At 34.5% G+C, this 24,393-nt stretch overlaps 1 protein-coding gene and 1 long non-coding RNA gene across 2 annotated transcripts; both read right to left on the reverse strand.

Moving 5' to 3' along the window:
- Positions 1–3,722: 3,722 nt before the first annotated feature.
- Positions 3,723–12,409, reverse strand: LOC131740053 (uncharacterized). The gene is made up of 2 exons (XR_009330676.1): positions 6,649–12,409; positions 3,723–6,536 (listed from the first exon to the last, which is right to left on the reverse strand). It is a non-coding gene; the product is annotated as an uncharacterized LOC131740053 (long non-coding RNA).
- Positions 12,410–14,068: 1,659 nt separating this feature from the next.
- On the reverse strand, positions 14,069–17,387 carry LOC117416730 (zinc finger protein ZIC 1). Its single transcript, XM_034028116.3, has 3 exons — positions 16,391–17,387; positions 15,818–15,981; positions 14,069–15,166 (listed from the first exon to the last, which is right to left on the reverse strand). The coding sequence occupies exons 1-3, from the start codon at positions 17,355–17,357 to the stop codon at positions 14,969–14,971; spliced, it is 1,329 nt and encodes a 442-aa protein (XP_033884007.1). The 5' UTR covers positions 17,358–17,387; the 3' UTR covers positions 14,069–14,968.
- Positions 17,388–24,393: the final 7,006 nt, after the last annotated feature.

Consider the following 24,393-nt stretch of genomic DNA (forward strand, 5'->3'; position numbering starts at 1 on the left):
AGTAATTTATAAACTTTAAGGTATACATGATTTGAATAAGGAGATGTGTTTAACAAATGTAACTTTATAACATAAATACAAACTGTAATGAGTTGTCATCTCAGCCCATTAAACCAAATGGAAAGGTAAGGGCTGGACGCGAACCTCAAATCATACAAACGTCTTACCATTCAACTAAGAGCAAGCTCTGCAGTCGAGGGGTAAGTAGGTATCACCATTCTCCATTCTATCCTCATCAGCCGCAAGGAGGAAGTACAAAATGTATGTATTTTCATCAAAAAATATGAATAAAACATCTCAAGAAATGGCTTGGACAAGCCAATAATGAAATAAAGTATTGTATCTATTAATCATATAGCCAATGGCATTTTTAAAATATACTTTCATCCTGCTGCTATCAAGCTTCTCTCTTGATTTGACCTAATTGTTATTGGTAACACTTTAGTTTTTTCTTATAAACATGTTGCTGTATCTACTAATGTGTTATGCATGTGCTATAAACACTATTAGACAGTTAACAATACATTGTTACAAGAACATGTATCTAAGAAGCATTCTCATTTATAAGAAATCTTACAATGATTTTATAATATGACATGAATCTTTATATTAGTAATATATTATTAAAATGAAGATTGATGGGTGTTGACTGTTAACTACATATATCTATAGCAATTGAATGCATACAAAACTGTTTTTAGTCCTTCAAAACAGACACAAATAAAAACCTTTAAATACATCTAAAGAGGTAGGACATTTTGTTTTGTACAAAATATTTTTCCTGCTACTGAAGCTTAGAGCTAATTTTTTCATGGGCTTGTGTTTGTGTGTGTGTGTGTGTGTGTGTGTGTGTGTGTGTGTGTAGTACGTGGTAATAAAAGGTATCGCCAAAGCTAAAATTAATTGGTTTAAGAATCTGCTCTTTGTTAGTGTAGGCAACCCTGAGGCCAGTGGTGCTGGGATACAGCGGCTTTGTGTATTTGAGCTTCCAGTTATAGTCTTCATTGAATTACATTTTCAGTCACCCTGTCAGTGGGTCCATCAAATCATGATACTCTGCCAAGAGTACGTTCTTGGTAAATAGTCTATGAACAGTTCCAGAAGAGGAACAATAGCTGTGAGGGATGCATGTTTAAATAATCAGAATGGAAGCGTGCCAACTGTTGATCTTCTTTTGCCCTCTAATGTGAAAGCCAGTACCAGAGGAGGACACTGTTTATGTTTATTTTATTTTACAGGCTTACACTCTGTTTGACTGCCATGAAAGCATACAACCTGGAGATATAACCATCACACATTAGCAAAATGATATCATTGATAGCCTTCTTGTGTCAGCCCTTCCAACCTTGGCCTGCCAGGTCCCTAGTGCACAAACTAGTCAATAAAATCCTCAATGACTTGGCACAAGTAACACAGTTCAAAGTATTTGCTTATAAATTCTTGGAAGTAAGCTAGGAGACAGGATATTATCTATGTCACCTGGTGAGAATAATTACGGTAACTTAAATTAACACCTAAAAATCTCAAAGACTATGATGTCCTTGTCTTCGATAATGCACACAATGAAGAATTGTATTTTTACTGTAGATGTGTTTTAGAATACATTCCTATATCACAAAGGACTAGATGAAATCTAAATTATGGCAGTGCCACAGTCATTATGGTGGTGCCATACATTTAGATTTTATTCAGGCCAATATAAGTGAACTAATGTAATCATATGTAAACACATTAATATTTAGTGTGGCTTTCATTTGTCATTGAAACACTTTTTGCATAATATTCAAATTCAGAAAGTGTATAGTAGAAGATTTGGGATTGATATTGTAGCTCGGAAATGGTATTTATATAAATTATAGAAAAGGTTTGCTGTATGTACACTGTTTTCAGGATGGCACACTGCACTGGTTAAGACAGAAAGTCAGTTGCACCCAATTGTGCCTAATGACTGGGTGCAAAGGTGGTGCAAAATTGCATTTAGGTCAAATATAATTTTGCACAGCTTATTGTCTGTGTACAGTGTTATGACATTACAGGATGTAAGGTAGCATTGCATTTCCTACTTGTTTAATATCCAAATCATGTATGCTCTGTATGGTTCACTATTGTTTCTGCTTAGATCAGTAGTCATGCTAGCTAGCTACTTAAGAGAAAGTGAGGTGGGGAAGTATATGAATGTTGCCCTGTGCACGGAAGACCATAGGTGAAGCACTGTGTGCACTGAAGTGGATCTGTGCAACACAGATCTCTTTTTTTCTTGAATAGAATAGGAGGCACTGCGAATAAAGATTTTAGCAGAAACAACAATAGAAAATACAGGACATATGTTATAGAATATTAAACAGGTAGACAATGTAATATTTGTTTTTTGAACTCACAATGACATAAAACCCTTTTCTGCATTCCAGTACCTGCTGGTTTGTGTAATTTAAAGGTAACGCAGTAGGATTAAGGCTTGTGATGAGAAATCAGACTAATTTCTTGCTGGATGATGGATCGCTGTAACTGCTCAATATCAATCAACTTACTACTAACTCTCAATTTCGATCATACAGCTTGGGAAGACAAATGGGATTTTCTTCCACTATAATGTCCTTGTACTGTTTGATAAAATGAAAACATTTAATGGTATTTGATTTGATTTTCTTCAAAACAAGCCTTGCTAATCCAGCAATGGAAAATAGGTGTAATCCAAAATATTGTTTTGATTAAAGCAACATTTCTAAAAAAAAAAAAAAAAACCTAGTCAAATATTTTTATTTACAATGTACCTGCAGCAGAGCAGAGGCTGGACATGAACCGGCGACTCCTGCAAGCAAGCATCTTAACCACTGTGCAAAAGAGCTGTGTTCATCTGCAATCATGGTTATAGAGCTTTAAGCTTCATCTCAACGACAGGAGACATAATCTGTAACAGCAGTGTATTACACAACACTGCTGTTACATGCCTCATTAGAAGTGTTATTTTTCACCTTTTTTCCCCAAACCCTTTTTGAATAGAAGATAGGATGTCGAATCTTGCAAGTAAATACTTTGAAAAATCACAGATTTTATTCAAGAAATCAAATTTGCCAAAAACTATATTGCTGATTACAGTCGCTGCATCTGTGCAAGACAGTTGGCATGTGAGAGTTCCATTTAGCTGGGTTTGAGCTTTTCACTTGTATAAAATCAAGTAAATAAGGACTTTTCACAGTTCAAAAAACAACAAGATGGAGAAGTGTAATAAATGTAAGCATGTTGTGCATTTCTAGTCCTGGATATTGTGCACACTAGTCACCACAGCACTGAGGAAGTGGGTCGCAACTGGAGCTAGAGTTTGGTTGATGAGTTTTAGTGATTGAACATGACTGACAGGTTGTTTATGAAATTTATGATTAAAGTAAATGGTTCCTGTCACACTAGCAGGTGCATGTAAGCTACTTGGTCTTCTTTGCACATATCAGCTCTGCTTGTAAATCAGTTAGTTGATTTTGTGGTTATGATTTTGGGAAGCAATCCTTTTTTAATCAGTAAGGATGGTAGTTTTACCAGGAAAAAAAAACAACTGGTGACCATGTTTGTGGTTTTAGTTGAACGTGTCTTCATGTTGCAAAAGTGTTTTGTAATAATTTGTTCTTGCGAGACACAAGGTGAAAGCTGGGATATCAGTAGCAATAAACATGTCTTATTGCACACACTGAACTGCCTAAATGTGCTTTGAAATAATATTTTGAACACAGTTTTTCATCTTTTTGTAAGCTTTATTTGTATAGTCTTGATGTTATTTTACACAGTACAAAATAGTTCACAATTAATTGACAAGGGAATATTAAAACATGCAACAAGGTATAAGTTACATGTTTATACACACACGTTTGAAATTATGTTGGCTTTTTCACACCAGCATAACAGTTGCATTACCACAATGCTTCTGAAATCAGCGTCCAAGCCGACTGGCAGGTGTGTGTGAAAGTGAGCATTTGGGAACACAGCTTAAATTACATGTAGTCTTGTTGAAAAGGGAAATGACTTGTACACATTGAGTTGCTTTTTTAGGTATGAATCCTCTGCTCAGTTGCTCTCTCTAGTGGTAGTCAGTTGGTTGCTGGTAGAAACTGAAAACTGAATCATCGGTATCCCTTTCCTACAGCAACAGCAATTTGGATGTACAAAATAATGACAACCAAAGAAACTGCCAAAGATTACAAAAAAATACATTACTTATGAAGCTTAAAATACAACAACAAGAGTAGCAGATTAAGACAAGTTTTACCATATCGTCATGTGATCGCATACATCAAATCAGAAAGCTTGGTTGGTTCAAACAAAGTTAAAAAATAAAAATAAAAAACAAAATAAATTAACTTTGTAACGTGTAAGCAGAAACCATGCTGATAAATATTTGTACAGTATGTGCATCTGTGACTGTACAAGCATGAGAGAAACAGTACTTACTTGTATTGAATTTGCTTACCTGGAAACTCTACGAAATTAGACTTAAAGCTGTACTTTTTGGAATGTCACCCATTAGTGGACTGAGGCATAGTGTCAGGCGGTCAAGGCTGGTCAATGGCAGGAATAGCAAACCCAGACACAGAAACTGCAGTTTAAACAATTTTGCGCACTTTTAATAATTAAAAAAATAAAAGGTTTTAAAAAAACTCTTACACAACACAAACTCTAACACAAATGAACAAAACGGCACCCAAGCTCCAGCTACCCCCAGTGCAGGGTTGAAAGCACAACCTATTGCCCTCAGCCCTTCTCTCCATGTGCTCTCTCCCAACAAACATTTCCTTTCCTTTTCTATGGTTTGACCTGGGGTGAGTGACTTCAATCATTCAATTACCACCTGGCCACATTCCACACTTTTCTATTAAACAATTAAACAATCAATTAAACAACAAATCCCATCAATCCCATGTGGCTGTGCAAACGTAGTCACAAAGCACACACTTCAGTGTGCCCCCATGTGCAGAGCCTATGCTCTATCACATAGACATTCAAAGAAAGTGGGGTTTTACATTAAATAAACCCAAGTTATGCTCTGTGTTTCCAGGGTTGTTTTTTTTTTTAACCAAGGCACCTCTTTTAAACTGAAATAAAAATACTTACCTTTAACTTCTTGATAATATTCTTATAGCAATCACATTTTTTTCTACTTATCTTTATTACTGTGCACTTTGTGTCATTTTGAGACTCTCTGGCTATGTAAGATTGCACATCTATTTCTCTCAGCAACAATGATCTGGACAGACAGCTATACAGGTGTTAAAAACAATTAGTAATTCATTACTGGAGACAAAGTAATAAAAAACAGCAGCCACCTGGATGTATTGCATGTTTTTCTTTTTGCTGGTAATTATTCTCACATGCACATATATTTGAATTAAAAGATTCTTGTAGAACAGATCTACGCAGGCATGAAGTGATCAGCAAGCTGATGGTGTTTTACAGCAGTTGAAGCAGATAGCTGACAGATCCGTGCAGCTGAGCCTGCAGTTCAGTGGCGCAGAGCAAGGCTGTGTTTTTTTTCCCTGAAATTAGATTATCGACCAACATTTTGACACGTCACAGGTTAATGTCTACCTTACATATAAACAGTGGCACTGGACTATGTCCTATGTTTGTGTTTATTGTATGAATGCGTTTATTTCATGTTTGTGTTCATGTCGTCATTTTGCAACACTTTGGCTGAATTCTGCTTTTACAAACATGGTGTGTAATGTATATCAAAGCAACGGTTTGGGGTTTATTATTTATTTCTTAGCAGACGCCTTTATCCAGGGCGACTTACAATCGTAAGCAAATACATTTCAAGTGTTACAATACAAGTTTGATCTCCAAATTCATTCTGTAGTCTTAGAGATGCTTTAGTCAAACTTCCCTGCTCCGTAATCAGCATAGTGCCCCCACCCCCAACAATGATTCCCTTCAAGTGGCTTAATGTTCCCCTAGTACCCTGATTTGATTCAGTATCTACATAGAGAATTGCAGTGCACTGCAGGTAAGATTGATGAAATTATAGTATTTCATTATCTTCACAGCTGTGCTGGCTTGGTAATACTTCTAGAGGCAGAAGGAAAAATAAATAAATAAAAATAACTACATTAATTCACACCCAGCATTTCCTTTTAACAAATAATAAAAAAGGTAATTGTTCCTGCCAACACTTAAGTGTGGCGAAAACCATGTGCCAGTCATAGGGCACTGCTGCCTGAAAAAGCCCTCATGTAAATCTCACTATTAAACACAACAACCAGGGTGAAAGCAGTTTAACCTGATAATTTTGCAAGACCAGCCACCAAATTCATCAATCACTAGTTTCTGAGGCAATTATTTTTAATAAATAATCTTTCTTCACTTATCATAAGGATTGCAATTGGTTTCTTTGATTGTATTAATTTAGCAAACATTTATTGTATTATTAGTGGGTATTACATTATATTTATTATTGGTCTGTTACCTAAACATATTGTCTTCACCAGGAGGGAAATTACCTTTTAAGGCGTTGGAGGGAAATCAGAAATCATAGTTCATGGTGACATGGTTTGCTTACGATTGTAAGTCGCCCTGGATAAGGGCGTCTGCTAAGAAATAAATAATAATAATAATAATAATAATAATAATAATAATAATAATAATAATAATAATAATAATGGTTACATTTGGGGTCAGGTTTGTGTACCATGTTGCTGTTTTCCATACTTTTGATCTTCAAATCAATTATGTTTTCCAGTGCTTAGTCTTATGTTCACCGACGCTGTTTAATTTTATTGATTTATTTATTTGACTTTTCTTACACAGAATATTTAACAATTGTTATGCTACTGTCTCACTGTTATGATATTGTAATATTGCCTATCCATATTATTACATTTTGGAATTACATTAGGATTCAAATTAACACGTCTTGCCTTGCACACAATATAACAATGAAAAGTAACCTGAACTATAAAGTTGCGCTGTGTAGTTTTTGAAATACTGCTTTTTCTCTTTTTTCTTTATACCAACCTTGCGTTTCTATAATTTTTCTCTCCCTGTAATACATAGATTAGATCGCCTTGTTATCAATAAAAAATAAAACGTAAAGAACATCCACAATCCGAAATGACTGCATACTTTGATCTTAAATTTCAGCATTTAAAATAATTAATCAATCACGTGTCTTCATAAGTGAAAAGCAGACGCGCATGGCATTCGACTCCAATTACTGCAGTGCGGAGACTGCCCCCTCCAGCAGGTTCCCCGATATCAAGCCCTCATGCCATTACCGGTGATTCTCCTTTGCTTTTTAAAAATACTGTAGCAAAAGACAAAACTTGTTCACTAAACTCTGACCAATGGGTCGTCAAAAATTAAGTTTTTTAGTTTCTCTGTACACACACTCCTGAGAACCAAGACAGATGGACTTGCAGAAAACGACTTTAATCTGCATAGTATCTTAGTCACTCGTCATTACATTCTGTGTGTGTGCTCACAGTATAGGCCTAGACTTCTGGTGTTTTTCTTTCCTCCTAAATCAATTAATTTTGTATCAAATTGGCAGCTTTTTTTTTTTTTTTTTTTTTAGCAATCAACAAAAGTTATGTTTATTAAGGATAAACAGGGCATGTATTAATTTAAGATTCAACCTTTTCTATTTCTGTTTTCGATGTTTTAATTGATGGATTTATTTGATTATTAAGTAATTGGCTAATTAATTGTTAAATTCAATTATTTATTGAAAGCTAGAGTTTGAAAAGTTTGTAGCATGACACTAAAACAAGCCTACCTTCACTGGTGCAGTAGTGGTATGTATAATCCAGTCTTGGGCGTCAATTAAGTCATAAAACCATAATTAATCTACATATATAAATGAAGCGTTGGGGTCGCTTTTTGTGTATATGATTAAAAAGAACTGTTTAATGTTTTAAACGAAACACTTTATCACTTTGCTTTCGGTATTATCATGAATTATTCTGATGAGCAGCAATTAAAATAACAGATGTCCACAAGCTGTTTCTTTATTGTAAATAAACTGCTGTACTGTCCACAGTAATACGATTCATTTTGACAAGCTAATAATGGGAAAATGTTGCATCTCAATTGGCATATCCCAGAAGGAACTGTGATTTAGCAATAGGATAATTAGTCAACATTTAACAGGTAGAAAACAAGTATTTCTGTAAAGTAAACGTCAAAACAACAAAATCATGAATTTACCATGATTGTTTTTTTTTAAATATTGTGAAAGAAAGAAAGAAAACAATAAAGAAACATTATATTTCAGATTCTCCATTTGTCACCTACCTATGCTTTATATAATCAGTTTAAATCCACAACACGGTTATGTGACAAGACACCTCTAAAAGTTAACTTAAGGTGCTGGAAAGATCGGTCAATTCTTCTGGCTTCACTGTGCGCTCGTGTGTGTCTGTCTATGTGGTGGTTATGGTGACTGTAGTGGCAGGGGAGGGAGGTGTAAGTCTGTATGTATTTGAGAAGGGGGGGGGGGGGGTAGCAGAGCCACACCCCCTATACTAAATATTAAACAAATTGTTTTGTTAATATTATTATTATTATTATTATTATTATTATTATTAGTAGTAGTAGTAGTAGTAGTAGTAGTCGTAGTATATGTTGTTTATTTTAGTATAAAAGAAAACTAATAAAGTGAATTATTGTTAATGAACAATAACAAGCTAAAATTGAAATTTAATAGTGTTGACTATAAATTGCATAGTTAACATGCAGCTATAAATCTGGCTAGAAATAATAGACCTAAATGTCTTAGAACAATATAATTATTATTAATAATCAATTAGACAAATATAATAATTATTAATCATCAATTGGACAAATATAATTATTATTTAGTAAGAAATTACAACTAGTTTCCATAGCTTCTAAAAATAAGTTTTTATTTTTTTATTATTTTTTATCAGTGTTCTTGTGTTATTATTGTCTATGCGTTTCTCTCATCACAGTTTACACGGTAGTTGCTTGGTACTCCTCGCGTTAGGTACAGTTTATATATGATGTTGCAGACTGAATTGTCGACTTTATTTTCTAAGGGTTATGCTACATTTAAAGTAATCAACACTCGTGTTGCTGCAGAAATTCAGCAAGGCAAACCTAACTGACTCGTGTTGTGTTTTATACGCACACCCCTACCAGCAGTCTCAAAGTCAGCCAAAGGTCAGCCGAAATAGTGAGAAAAATAGCAGCTATACTTTTGGGTGTAATCTATCTCAGAACAGGAGCAGAACACGTAAGGGTTCTACAGTAAAACTGCCTGGAAAACACAGATTGTGGGTAAATAGTCAAATGGTAGAAGAGAGCTATATGAACTACTATGCATGCACAAGAAATTGAGTTTAATCAGCATTGCTCGACCTGTCTTCAAATACATATGATTTTTTTTTTGTAATATGTCTCTAGTCGTTTCGTTGAATGGAGGCCTTAAGGTAGAACAGTATGTACAGCATGATACCAAAAATGCCTGCATCCTAATACATTGTTTTCAGTACACACCACACACCTGCATAACACATGATGTGTAAATAGGCTGCCCTGACCTTTATTCTCACCTAAAACATACAGTTTTACGCCTGTATATGATCATAATATAATCGGTTAATTTATTACACTATGTTCAAGTTGTATGTGCACCAGTAGCTCACTTTTTACTGTTTTAGGAAAATCGGTTCTAGATTTTTAAAAAAAATGTGAACAGAATGAGTCTACATCAGTATGAATAGTAAGAATTCCAAAGGCGATGAGAAACTACCACCTCAACAAAGCTTTGAAAATGTTTAGCCTATACAACGGCCATACATTTTGAAAGAGATAAGAATAAAGATTTTAAAAACAATATTTGTATTTTACTGTTCTGCCCTTAACCTTCACACTATGCCCCTGTGTGTTCAGTTAACGCATGTAATTTTAAGCAGGCTACACATCATATGGAAGTTAGAAAGAATAACACGAGAAAAAATGCAGGCAGTAATAGCTAAAATGTTGCTTCATTAGCTGATGCAAAATTGAATTGCTATGCATAATTTATTGTGTGCTGTAGAAAGGCAAAAATTGTTCCAGTACGATACTTGTATCTGACAACGTAAATAAAAGTGCATTTTTCACAGAACAAAAAATATTTCTAAAATAAATAAAAACGCCCTCTGTTTTAATAAAATTAATCCACAATATGTACTTAGTTTATTTGTCTATTTGTTCGTAAACACACGTACACATAATCACGCACTCACACGCACGCGCGCGCGCGCACACACACACACACTCCAATGGTAAATTCAGACTTTGTTGTTAGTTTTTGCAAATTGAGAGGTGGTAGAGTCATAAATATTGAACAGCACATTGCTGGTGTCGCCCTATAGTACCACATGTGCAGGAGAGAGACTACAAATCACATTACATTTTTATTTATTTTTTTATTTTTGTTAAACTCAGAATCTACTGGTACCCAATCCATTTGATTTATAGTGCAAATTAATTGTAATATACAAGATGACTTTTGTAAAATAAATAATATTAATAATATTAATATAAATAACAAATGCCGCAGTCGATTAAGATGGTTTTACTCTATAGGGTCCTATTCAAAGGTCGAGACTCTTAACAATAAAAGGTAAGGCTTCTTTTGCCACAGACACTGTAATTTAAATGTGTTCAATGTTATCAACAGGACATTATAGACCACACTTGATAAAATGGGTATTCCTGAGCTTTGAAACGATGTTTTTCTTCGTTTTTTTTTCTTTCCTTTTGGGGAGGGTGGTGTGTTTCTAGAACTGTTAATATTGGTTCATATGAGTTCAACGTTAAAGGGTTTAAAATAGAACTGCTGGGTTCTATGTAGAACGCTCTGGAACCTGCATTAAGTTATACTATAGGAAGAAACCCCAAAGAACCCATAGAACGCCCGTAATCATTTTTTCAGTGAGTGGTTATTACGTAATATACAAAAGTTGTGTCTATTTTTACTTTACACGTGGCATTCATGTCCTTTGTCGTTTTGTATAATTTAAAAACAGAAGGGCTGTTTTGCATAAACTCTTATTTTTTAAAAACACGGCACTTTCATGTAAGGCTGATAAACACATGTTTTGAATTGATGACAGCCTCCAGCTGCACGGTATAAATAACATTCCTATAGGGAGGCGTGATAGTGCTTCTAGGGAAGGTGTCAAACAGACTTTGAATATGTTAAATGCACAACAAATATTTATTTTACAAAGGTTTTTGTGTGTGTGTGTGTGTGTGTGTGTGTGTGTGTGTGTGTGTGTGTGTGTGTGTGTTTATGTATGTATGTATTTATTTATTTCAGTGACATCAGATGCTAGTTACAGAGTAGGCCTATCTAGCGTACAGGCTAGTTGAGACGCGATGCAATACTTAGGATATTGGATATAACACACGTTTTACTTTAGGCTACTGACTTTATTGTAATTACAAATGAAAATCACACAAATACTAAATGCAGTACCAATATGCCAATAGATAATTTTGCCAGTTGATGTCTTCATAGACCCTGTGTTCTTTTCTAAATTTAACGCATCCTTTTTTAGAGTGTATGAATGAAAAGTCAGCCCTCACTCAATATATGAAAACCGTCAAAAATAAAATCGCCTTTTATAATATGAATTGTTGATAAAGCAGAATGTTGCATTGATTCAAGATTGCATTTTTTAAATCCAGCATGTACAAACATTTCCGGTACCCTTACTGGCCTATAAAAAAAAAAAAAGAAAAAGAAAAAAGTCCAATTCAAAGTCACAAAAAAAAGAAAAAGAAAAAGAATCTTGGTAAAGTCTAATTGTTTTGTTTTGTTTGACAGAATTGTCGCCGAAAGAGAAGGGTGTCGATAATTAAAGTTTATAACCTTTAGCTATGTAATCCTGATAATTCCACTCATTCCATGAAAGAGATATGTGTTTTAATTGGTGACATGTTATGCTCTGAAAAATGTAACATGAAGCTTTGGAAATAAATACAATGTTTTTTTTTTCTTCTTTTTTAAAGTTATTGTAAAATAACACATTTGTAGGATAAAGTGAGTTTTCTAAACTATAAAACAGGTGAGGCATTTCATACACAGACCAGTACATAAGACTTTCCACTGCCATTCCAACGGTACATCAGAATACATAACTGTTTAGGAAACACTCCTTTTCACTTCAGACTGCTAAATAGAGTCGAAAAATCTAGATTACAGCCGGCATTCACATATTTAAAAAATTAATAGCCCATAATAATATGAACATATATCTAGAGAAACGGCCGTTTACTGTGGTGCGATATAAAACATGGGTAGCCTATATAACGTCAATATTTATTATATCAAAATAATTATTTGAAGTCATCTCTGGGCACTATACATTTTAAAATATAGAAAGATGTCAGGGAAATACATATGCTGACAATGGCTGCAATAATATCCATATATATATATATATATATATATATATATATATATATATATATATATATATATATATATATATATATATATATATATATATATGTGTGTGTGTGTGTGTGTGTGTGGGGGGGGGGGGGGGGTGATCTAAGGTCGTTTTCATCTGTATGCTTGGTAACGTATTTATTTTCAGGTGACAATACAAATCAATAACTCCTCACTTGATTTTGGTAAACTATTCTGTGAATAGTGTCATTTTCTGTAGATCCATGAGAATGCAGTGATGATAAAATCACTAAATAAAGAAACACAGTCGTTAACTCTGGACAATATACAGATAGATAGATAGATAGATAGATAGATAGATAGATAGATAGATAGATAGATAGATAGATAGATAGTATTTGATTTGTTCAAACTTAAAACAAAGTTTGATCGACCCTTCAGTGATACAATAGGCATATATTGGTTTAGTTCAGCAAGGTGGCGCTGTGTTAAAACAAATAGATGAAGAACTTAAAAGGCTGAAAATTAAAAAAAAAAAACAAACAAAAAAAAAAAACATAGCAAGTAGACTACCTATACCTTGTTTTAGGAACTAGACATAATAAAGAACCGCATAACGCGAGCTATGTTTAATGTCTATAGACAGCTGTCAATTGGTTAAATATGTTTTTTTTTATCATACGTTCATTCTCTAATTGTCTTCATTAAACTGTTAGTATCGTTCTTATTTATTTATGTCAACACATATTCCGTTTTAAAAAACGCTGTAAAAGTGACAATGTGATCTGCTTATAAAGGGTAAACTCCTGAAATGTGTTCTGTCGCACCGCACAAGCGCTCGCGGTGCTAGCCAAGCTCGTGATATCCTTAGTCTGTTGATGTGATGTCTGCTTAATGGAGCGGTCAAGCAAGCAACAACGTCGAACAAAGCTTAACAGTTACCCCAACCGTAGCTAAGTTAGTGATAGCAGCGTTGTTGCAAATCTATCAAACTAAACAACGTGAAAGGGAATTTGGTTTCAAGGAACAAGCGTTTAGCATATAGTAATGTGATTTATAAAAACCTTGTCCCTTTCTTTTGACATCGGAGAAAAGAATGTGGTGTTAATTATGAATAAATAGGGAAGGACATTAAGGAAATCAAATTACATAAAATAATCACATTTACTAGATTTGATTAGGTAAAAAGAAAGCTAAAAAACCAAATAATAAAAAGGTTATGATTATGATGATGATGAAAACCATAATCGGTATACTTCTGTTTATAACAACGAACTAAAATTATTATTAGTTTACAAAATGATGTATTTTCTTTATACCCAGACTTCAACAAAGGCTACTAAAAATGATTGAAAATAAAAATCTACTATATACCACCTATATATCTAATATTTAAACCCTCTAGTTAATTAATTCACATAAATCTATGTAGGGTATTTTATGGTTGTTATTTTGCGTCTGCAAATTCCATTTACATTATATTGCTGTAGAGAATTTCTTTCATAAATTCTGATATAAATACTAATTGCATGCAATGTACCAGGAGCAGCGGGGAGCCTAGCACTCGTGAAATTTATATAATCATAGATGTTCTGGTAATGATCTAGAACCCATAATGAAAGTGAAAATAAAACACAAAATACATGAAATAAAACTCGGTGTTGTCACCTGGTTTAAAATAAATGCTGAATGCAATTTTTTTTTTATTTTGAAGTCTTTAATACTGTACGAAATGTAACCAAACATTTTTTTTTGTAAACTAAATTTTACATACGAACGCATTTTCCCATAAATATCGAATATGTTTTAACATGTGATACCGGGCCTTTACATGCGGATAAATATGGAAAATGGAAATATATATACAAGTATAGTGATTTGTTACAATTGCCATGGCAATGAACAGATATATATATTTTTTATTATTAATAGCACTTCTTACATAAACAGATTGACACGGTGATTCAGGCTTTCACTATACGATGTGTCGACATGACATTTAATAACAACATTTTACTGCAACTACACACACTGGACTTTGGGACGAAATGTTTGCACTGTATACAAAAACACATTGATACTAATACTCGGTTAGGTCGACGTGTAGACTGTAATACAGAGTCATTCACATTTGGTACACATTAACTATAACATTGTTTTCAGACGAATAATCGCACTAACCATTTCCCCTTCCAGTATATCTAGACCACATTTTCACAAATTCCCTTAAATTGTGATATGACTATTTACAAAATAAAACATTACATATTTAATCTAGTAAATCTTTATTTACAAAAACAGGCCGCTACCCGCGGATACATGCAATTTGAGATCTCTTGTTTGTAGTTCCTTCAAACCCTATAAACTTGGCAAGCGGTCTGCACCTCGTCCATGAATTGTCCACTTTTCTAAACAGCCTTTACAAAATATTTTGGTTTTCGTCTTCTTTTTGTGTGTGTGTGTGTGTCTGTGTCGGTCCACGTTTAGGAGCGGCTTTGTTAGTCTTTGATTCCAAGCAGTCATATTTCTGCAGTTTTTTGTTTTGTTTTTTAAGATATTTTAAACGTACCATTCATTAAAATTTGATGACAGCGTGCTGTGACCGGACGTGTGGTGGACTGTTGAAGATGCTGGTGATATGGAGTTGCCACTCTGGTTTTCTGTTGAAGGAGACAGGATTGTTGGTGGAGTGGAGGATTCGTAACCTGAACTGGCTGCTGGGGAGGGCTGGGGTGCTTGTGAAGAAGCCTCGTGAACCTGTAAAATATAGACACAATCGTGTTGAAAACTGAATACACCCTCAGATCTTTAAAATGCAATGTTTTCATCTTGCTTCCAGAAGGCTTATAAGCTGTTGCTTATACAAATAACTGAATACAGTAAATTAAATCTCGTTTGTAATTTAAATAAACTACACAGTAAGTATAACTTCCATAATCAAATTCTCCATAACCAAATACATATTATATTATAGAAAAAAGGCCCTATTGTTTTGCATTGAGTACAATTGAGCAAGGCTTTATAGGTGTAGCATATCTATAGCACCAAATAGAAGAACATTTACCAAAGCTTTTTTTTTTCTTTTAATGTGTATTTAAATATAATAAATAGATGTAATTCTGAAAGGTATGACGAAACAAAGGAATGTATGTATTTATGTATTTATTTTGCTGCACATGACATATTACACTAACTCAATATGAGTTATCAATTATTATGTATTACTAATGTAAGTATTTATTCCCACACAAAGTATATTGTACATTGTTTGACATTGTTCGAAACAGATATAAAGTCCCTTGAATTACGAGCAAAGCGAAATAAAAGCATTAGATGTTCATACTTTTACACTAAACTAGCACTTAAAGAAAAATATATTTTTTAAATTATGAAAAAAAATGTGTTTACCTTCATGTGTTTTCTGAGGGAACTGGGGTGCGTGTAGGACTTGTCGCACATTTTGCAGAGATATGGTTTGTCCGACGTATGCACATGCATGTGTTTCTTACGGTCGCTGCTGTTTGCAAATCGCCTGTCACAGCCTTCATATTCACACTTAAATGGTTTTTCACCTGATACAAAAACAAATTATGCAATTCGATTAAATTAAACAATTATAAACAATAATAGTCAACAGTAATAACGCCGGGTTCTGAAAAGAATGCTGGGTTTGTAAACATATACTTGGAGCATATACTCTCCAACACATAGCCGTGCTCTATATTTTATTAATTTACAATTAAATTGTATAATAATAATAATAATAATAATAATAATAATAATAATAATAATAATAATAATAATAATAATAATAATAATGTGCATATAACAAAAACACTTTAACTTAACACAGTATTTAAAAACAACATTCTAAACATATTCAAGCTTACATAGCAATAGATAGATAGATAGATAGATAGATAGATAGATAGATAGATAGATAGATAGATAGATAGATAGATAGATAGATAATGTAATTACCTGTGTGTGTTCTTTTGTGTATCTTGAGATTTTCGGATCTTGCAAATACTTTGCCACAGCCAGGGAATGGACAAGGGAACGGCTTCTCGCCGGTGTGTACTCGGATATGATTTACAAGTTTATACTTGGCTTTGAAAGGTTTTCCTTCTCTGGGACACTCTTCCCAAACACAGATATGATTCGCTTGCTCGGGTCCCCCAACGTGCTCTACTGTGAGGTGAGTAACGAGTTCGTGCATTGTGCTAAAAGTTTTGTTACAAGCCTTTTTGGGGTTTGCCAATTGCTCGGGTTCAATCCATTTGCAAATAAGTTCTTGTTTGATGGGTTGCCTCATGTAACGAAAGAAGGCCCCTGCACCATGGTGGGCGGCCATATTCATGTTCATGGGACCATAACTGTGCAGCTGGGTCGATGCATAGTGATCTGATCTGGGACTAGTAACCTGGCTATACTGGTCTGCCCTGCCATACATGTCCCCAGAAAAGCCTAAGCGCATTTGGCTGTTAACAACATTTGGAGAGGCGTGAGTGGCCGCCTGTTCGTGAAGTCCCGGGAAAAGTAGGTGTCCTGCAGCATCTGTGTGCCCGTGAGGCCCCGCAAAACTTCCTGCAGCAGAGGCAAAGAGGCTGTGCTGTGCGCTAGCCGCTTCTCCAAACCCCCGATTTCGAAACAGAAAGTCCCGGGTTGAATTGAAAGCCGCGGTGGAATATGAGCTGACATGGGTGGGATGGTGATGGTGCCCCAGAGCCGCCGCAGCATACCCGGGCGCCTGGGATGCAAATGCAGTTTGGCCAGATGCAAGATCGTGGGTACTGTGGTTGATTTTAAAAGCCCCCATCCCATCTGCAAACGGGTTTATTCCCAACCCCACTTCTCTGTCGGTGACATCGCCTGTTGAGTGATGTCTAGAGGATCCGAAGGTAGTCACTCCTATGGTAGGATACTGTGGTCCTGCGTCCAGAAGCATGTTTACTTTGCGCCGCTGAAACGACTGCAAAAATCAAAAAATACAAAATTCTCACCACTGGCTTTCTGAAAAAAGGTGCGACTTACTCTTTACGAGAGCTTCGCAAACTCCCTTTTCAGGTTTCTATTTAATATATATAAATATTTTTCTGAAAGGGATCTTTTTCTTCTCCCTTTCGTTAACTGCAAACGCAAATCATGTACAATATTGTCTTTTGTGGTTTATCTTCCTGTGGAGAAACTTTCACCTCCTCAGCCAGGCGGTGAGCTCGAGACTGATAACGGCAATCATTCCTGCAGATAAATGAATTGAAAAGACAACACCGTCCCTCTTGATGAATGGGAGTAGAGGGGCGGAGTCACGTGAGGCATTGCGTGTGTTTTCATTTGCGGAAGGCTGCTCCCCCTACTCATACTCACTCTCCAACTAACCGTTCACAGGGATCCATCCCCATTCTGATTGGTCAATTTACCTCATCAATCCCAGGTATTGTAGGACTGTTGACAGTGATTTTGGGTAGCGGGGTGTACAACTGGAGAAAAGTTGCCAAATGTGCAAAGGATAATATCTACATCACCTTTGTAATGCGAGCAAGGCGTGTACAGCTTTCTATTAAAGCCCTGTACGATATGCAGCAGGAACGTATTCCTATTTATGCTGTAAGGAACATCGTTTGCACCTACCTTTTATTTTTTCTTGAGCAAGACAAAAAAAAATCGTGTTTTACTACGTCGGGGGAAAAAAGTCTGTCTACAATATGAAAAAAAAAAAAAAATTACAATGTGTAAAATCTAAACTAATAAACCCGTCAGTGTTGCATTTTTTAACGATTGTTTATCGATCACTGTCTTTCCGAGAAAAAAATGCTGGGTTTAGATAGTCGTTTAAATAGAACGTGATATATGACGGCTTCACTATTCAATCCTTCTCAGACTGATTTAAATTATACAAATCCCGTCAGGAAAAAAAAGGGAGGGAAGAGCCAGCAGTACTTTTATTGCTAACCAGTCATTTGCGCAATGGAAAAATTGCTTATGTTTTTTTTTTTTAATTATTAAAGTTAAATGTTTTTTTTTCTTCAGAAAACAAAGTTTCTAGGTGTGACCCCTCCCAAATATATTGCACAATTTTAAAGACGTCTGTTTCACATATGAATCTTCCATATACATGTACCTTTCTCGTTTGCTACGCCCTTTAAATACCTCAATAAGTTACTCGGGAGTGAAGTTCTGCATATTCATTGGTTCTCATTATTTTGCTTCAATGAAAAGGTGAATGCTCGCAATTAATCGGAATCATTCAGTTTACCTTTTGTTTGGGTCTTGAATGAGTTTCCTTTGAGCTAAATGTGCGAGCTTCTCTTAATCCATAACAAAGAAACTCCATCTCATTCTCAAATAATTATCCATGTTAGTAAATCACCAGTGTGAAAGACATCTGGGAAGTCATTGTTTCAGTTCAATTCATCGCAAATCGTTCGACCTTTTAAGTAACGGTTTAATATATATATATTTTGAATAATTATTTGAAATATCGTAATTTTGTTAAAACTTGTTTGATTACACGTTAAATACCAGATATAAAAAAACAGTTATATGCATTTAGCTTACATTTGAAAGATGTATTTTTATATATTCTGTCAATGTAAAGACTCCTATTTCAATCACAATGAGATTTCAATAGGCCTACTGAATTGAAACAAACTAAAATATTGTTTGTGATTTGCTTCCAAACTGAATGGGCAAATGCAACGCTTACTCTGTTTCACGTTATGGAGTCGAGATATAGCTTACAGCGCAATTGCGAGTATAAAAAGTTGTGAGCTGTAGAAGTTATCATGTGGGATTTGCAGGCGCACTCTGCAGGAAACGCAGGCTGCTCGAGTTCAAAGCCGCATGCACCCGACGTGACATATAAGCCATTAAAATATCATCCTGACGGCTCATTTCTGCTTCATCATACAGCCCCTGTTTCCAGAAAGCCTGGGAGATATGAAGAATGATCGCCTTCTTTCGGTGGCGAAATAGTTTTTAAATGCACGTTTAACTTACCTGAAAAACAATAATCTGCAAGCCATCTTCAACAGGTGGAGAACGGTAAGACAGGCACGCGTATTGAATGACTTTTCCTTAACTTCTGACCTTTACATGTCCATTCATTCACGTTACGCAGGAGAAACTAAGCAAAAGAATAATGTTAATAACGCACTGTTTGTTGTTTCCTAGAATAGCCTTTGTCAGGGATGATGGCGCATAGGCTATTATTGAAGATATACACTTGTCAGTAAAGGTGCTAATGGTCCTAATTTACATAGCCTATACATTCCAAAGCTCCATTGTGTTGAATGACTGTTTTCAATCGCTGGACTACGACATGTTCAGTCAGATTTGCTTCGACGGAAATTGAGTTAGTATTTAAATCGGAAACTTATTTTGTGATTTATGATGACGCGACCATTTTACGTATTATGTAGGCTACCGTACACGTTATGTGCATGTTAATTTGTGTATGTGTCTGATCGTTTTTGTTTTTTTTATTAATAAATTGACAAGTACTGTAGTCTTTCAATCAGTCTATGTTAAAAGAAATACGGCAAATACTTGCTATGTAATGAACTAAATGTTAATTTGTTTCGTACATCTTTAGTAGTTTTAAATATGGAATTCCGCGAATGCTTCTCTTTTCCTAAATTTAATGTAAGCTAATTACTTGATTTACATGGTGAATGATGATGCTCTGAAGTCGCCAAATTCTAAAATACCATATAGTTTGACCTTTGACCCGTAACCGACCACATATGCCAGAGTCATAGTAAAACTGCACAATACAGCCTTGTAGTGTATTTGGTCAAAAACCGTAATGTTCTGCCTAGAATGTCGTCAGATAATCTGTGCATTTTCGTAGCGTATCCTATACTTAAAATGATAACACATTTTGTTCACTTGCATTATTCAACAATAAGAACAATTAGCATTTTTAGATGTCCTGTTAATATATAAATCTATTAAATGTTGTAATGCAGACTACTGTCCATGTATATAATACACAAATGACTAACTCATAGACATGTGGGTAGCGGCCATGTCCAAAAACAGACAATGCGCAAGTATTGTTTTAGTGCCAGCCCTGATTATATTTAATATTGGCAATAGTCAGACTAATTACTTCAATGTGGTATTATTTAGATGGCTAACATACAAAGGCGCATTCGTTTCCTTGCATCTGACATTATTTTCAGCTTGCACACTTAGACTAAAATAACACATCAAAGGAAACCAACATTTCGCCCGGTATTCCAGAGAACATTTTACAAACGTGTCAGAGAATCGTCATATTTCAAATATGACACGATGCGCTCATAAATAATTCTGTAGTTTAAAGGGTAATTTCTTGAAGTTATCCTAGCCAAAAAAAAAAAAAAAAAAAAAGTTTATTAAATCAACGGCTATGACTGAAGTTTTAGTTTACTTGTATTTTAACAAGTATTTTTTTAAAAGCAAGGTTAAATATGAGAATATGTAAATATAACTACAAAACTATCATTGTTAGATACCATTTATGAAATAAAAAAAACCTAAAATCATAATATGTATTAGCCTATTAGCCCATGTCAATGGGGTACTTGCGTGTGTGCAGAAAGATAAAATGGTCCAATTTGGTAATACAAAATATTCTTTTAAATACATTTTACTTGATTTAATTCTAGTTCGTAAAACATTTACAATTGTAAACCGTCTATAGCCCGTATGTACTTTTTATATTTAACATAACAAATGACATCCATACATATTTTAGTTTCTGCATTATTCAGTTTCTAATGCACTTGAATACAATTGTCCTTTATTTTAATATTATTCTCATTAGTGTGTATTTTTGTCCTTCCCCGAAATCTAGACGATCTTTGAATTGGAACTTTTCATTGACATTGTGTTTTTAAATCGATCTACCACTGACTATATATATATATATATATATATATATATATATATATATATATATATATATATATATATATATATATATATTACTTATTTTACTTATTTTTTAAACTATAGCCAAAAATCGAAAGATTCGCCTGCAAATAATTGAAATTAACATTTATGAACGCTACAATAGTCACGCTGGCATTGACCACAGGTAATAAAATATTGGCGTATCACTCTCTCAATGGGATTTTAGGTTTGTTCTGCTTTCCAGTGCTCATTGTGTCTGAAGATGCACGAACCAGTGATTGACTCCTTTGAGCAGATTTATAATCCAACCAATGCCTGTTGCAGCTTGTATAAGTAATGTTTGAGATGCATCTAATTGAAAGAATTTGACCTCGACTTGGGTAGACTGACATAATATTGTTTATATTATATCTGTTTCCGGCGATTTAATTAGAATTAAAGTTTGACGAAAATTGGATCACATTAGGTAAGACATAGTTTGCTCTTTGTTTTATTACTCATACCTGAGTTTCCACAATTGAAATACAAAATGCATGAAATGTTATTTAAACGTGTTATCCCATAAAATGTCTTCCATATACTATTTTTCATGATGTATTATTATTATTATTATTATTATTATTATTAGTAGTAGTAGTAGTAGTAGTAGTAGTAGTAGTAGTAGTAGTAGTAGTAGTTTATTTTAAGACTGACAGTTTACAATTGTATCTGTGTTTGTGGAGACGTTAGGTGGGGTATTATGTAAACCAGCAGTTCAATGGTATACATTTCATTTCAAATGATAACTTCTGTGTCTAGGGGGTATTTAAATTCGGCATCTTGTATTTGAATGTCAGATATTATTGTAATAGTTTGCATGGACTGTGGACTTTTAATTTCTAGGTTAAATGCTTCAAAATATGCTGGCTACATTGGCTCTTCCGTGCTGCTGTAGGCTGTATCATACACACATACCATATTTGACACCCATTACCACCGTTTTCACGAGAAACTACTACTATTAGAAAAGGAAATGAGTTTGTATTGATAAATATACAACATATGACAAAACAGTAACGTTATGCAACCCGAATCATATCCTAAAACCAAACGGGAGGCACCTTTTAATTTGAGCCACACCCATTAGATGTTTGTGCGGTAAATATGAGACAAAACACTTTCACATTTTTTGAGCGATTTTCTGACAGATGCTGCGTGGAAAACTGTACGTATTTTTAAGACAAATTTGGTGACATCACCCAAGACCTTTAATTGCCCCTTGCTTTGCTTTAAATAACGCACCGTAGCAAGTTTGACCACTGAAACACGTTTGTAACCTCTTGTACTTAGTCACTAAGATACATGGGGTCATCGATAGGAATGGCTAATGATATAAACTGACACCTGTGAATCATTTATTCAGTGAGGAAGTTTTTGAACAACAGGGTGGAGAATATATTCATGTGTATTTAATCACTTTCACAGGCAGTGAGAAACTTTTCCCACCTGAGGAAGAGACAAGGAGGAACATTTGTTATTACTTAGTCTATGGCGCCTGTCTAAACAGCGGCGTATCCCAGACACACACACACACACACACACACACACACACACACACACACACACACACACACACACACACACACACACACACTCACACACACACACACACACACACTAGAAACACTGATTTTGCTTTACAAGGTTATGAAAACCGTATTGTTTTTTCTTCTTCTTCTTCTTAAAAATATGCAAAACACCAGGGGTGGCTCTGTTTTCATTATTTAATTAGGCACAATCTTCCTCCAATAAGAGCAGAATAAATTGGGGTTGTTTTTTAAATCTTTTTACTCCAGAAAACAAAACCAAAAATAAACATTTGGGTATTGATTTTAAGGGTTTAAACATAATTAAATACATTAATGACTTATGTATTTATTTATTTTTGTAACTTGAATCAGTGATTATGTTACATGGTGATAACATTGCATAATTAATATACTTAAGAATTCAACATAAAACGTATGTAACAGATTTTAAACACGTATTATTGCACTATTTTTATGTATATAATCTGCTGCATGAGACTTTTTTTTTAATCAACGTGCATTTTAATGTCAACGCCAGTCTCTGTGGTGATTCTAAGTCCTTGCTTTCAGTGTTATCGTTTTAGATAACATAGGCCTACTATTGCCCCCTTTCAAGCATTGTGAATGACAGGATCTAGATCTTCACAACGTAATCGCAACGGATTACAGAACAGACACACAATATCAAGCCCATTACAAATATACACATACATATTAAATTCCTTACATTAATTCTGTAAAGATGTACGACACCCTTACAAGTCTACTTTTTATATAAGTCCATACTCCTATGTGTATGTACGTTGCCCTCAAATGGGAAGAAATGCAAGCATGCTGGGGCTTCTGTTTTGCAAACTGACCAGAAAACAAAACTTGAGATAAAAACTTTCAGTGTGTCATTTTGATACCCGCTTGAAATGTCTATAATAATTTAAAGAATACTTATTATTACACACATGTTTATATTAAAATGTCTCTTCTGTAGTGTTTTGTGTTTTACGTTTTTTTTAATGCTAACTCCTCCTCTGACTCCTTCATTAGGCCCACCTCCTATGCTCTTGCTCCCTGCAGGCTCAGGGCCTTAAATCGACAGGGCTCGTGGACAAAATTATTCGGTATTCGGTAATATCAGTGCAACATATTTCATGACGGAATAAAAGTTACAGGGGATGACGTAATATGTTCTTTGCCAAGATTTCCTGGTAGGTTTTGTGTCGTTGAAAGTAGCCCGGTTTAGAACTTGTATGCTTTATGTAACCGTTTCAAGCAATAGAGGGAAACGTTATGCTTTATATTAGTATAATTATAATTATTTTAATGTAGTCTAATACCAATTTTACAGACTATATATATATATATATATATATATATATATATATATATATATATATATATATATATTCTAATAACCCCATTGTGTTAGCAATGTACTCAAACAGTAGCCTTACAACACTTTCATCAAAATTGCATTTTCTAAAGTTTAAAGTTATCGGTTTGGAACATTCGTCTTCATTA

The sequence above is a fragment of the Acipenser ruthenus genome, chromosome 12, assembly GCF_902713425.1.
Source record: "Acipenser ruthenus chromosome 12, fAciRut3.2 maternal haplotype, whole genome shotgun sequence".
In the NCBI taxonomy this organism is placed as follows: Eukaryota; Metazoa; Chordata; class Actinopteri; order Acipenseriformes; family Acipenseridae; genus Acipenser; species Acipenser ruthenus.

Coding starts and splice junctions, on each gene's coding strand:
- LOC117416730 (XM_034028116.3), bottom strand. CDS start 17,357: ATGCTTCTGGACGCAGGACCACAGTATCCTACCATAGGAGTGACTACC. Junction 15,982..16,390: donor ACACAAAAGAACACACACAG/GTAATTACATTA, acceptor TTTTTGTATCAG/GTGAAAAACCATTTAAGTGT. Junction 15,167..15,817: donor CCCTCAGAAAACACATGAAG/GTAAACACATTT, acceptor TATATTTTACAG/GTTCACGAGGCTTCTTCACA.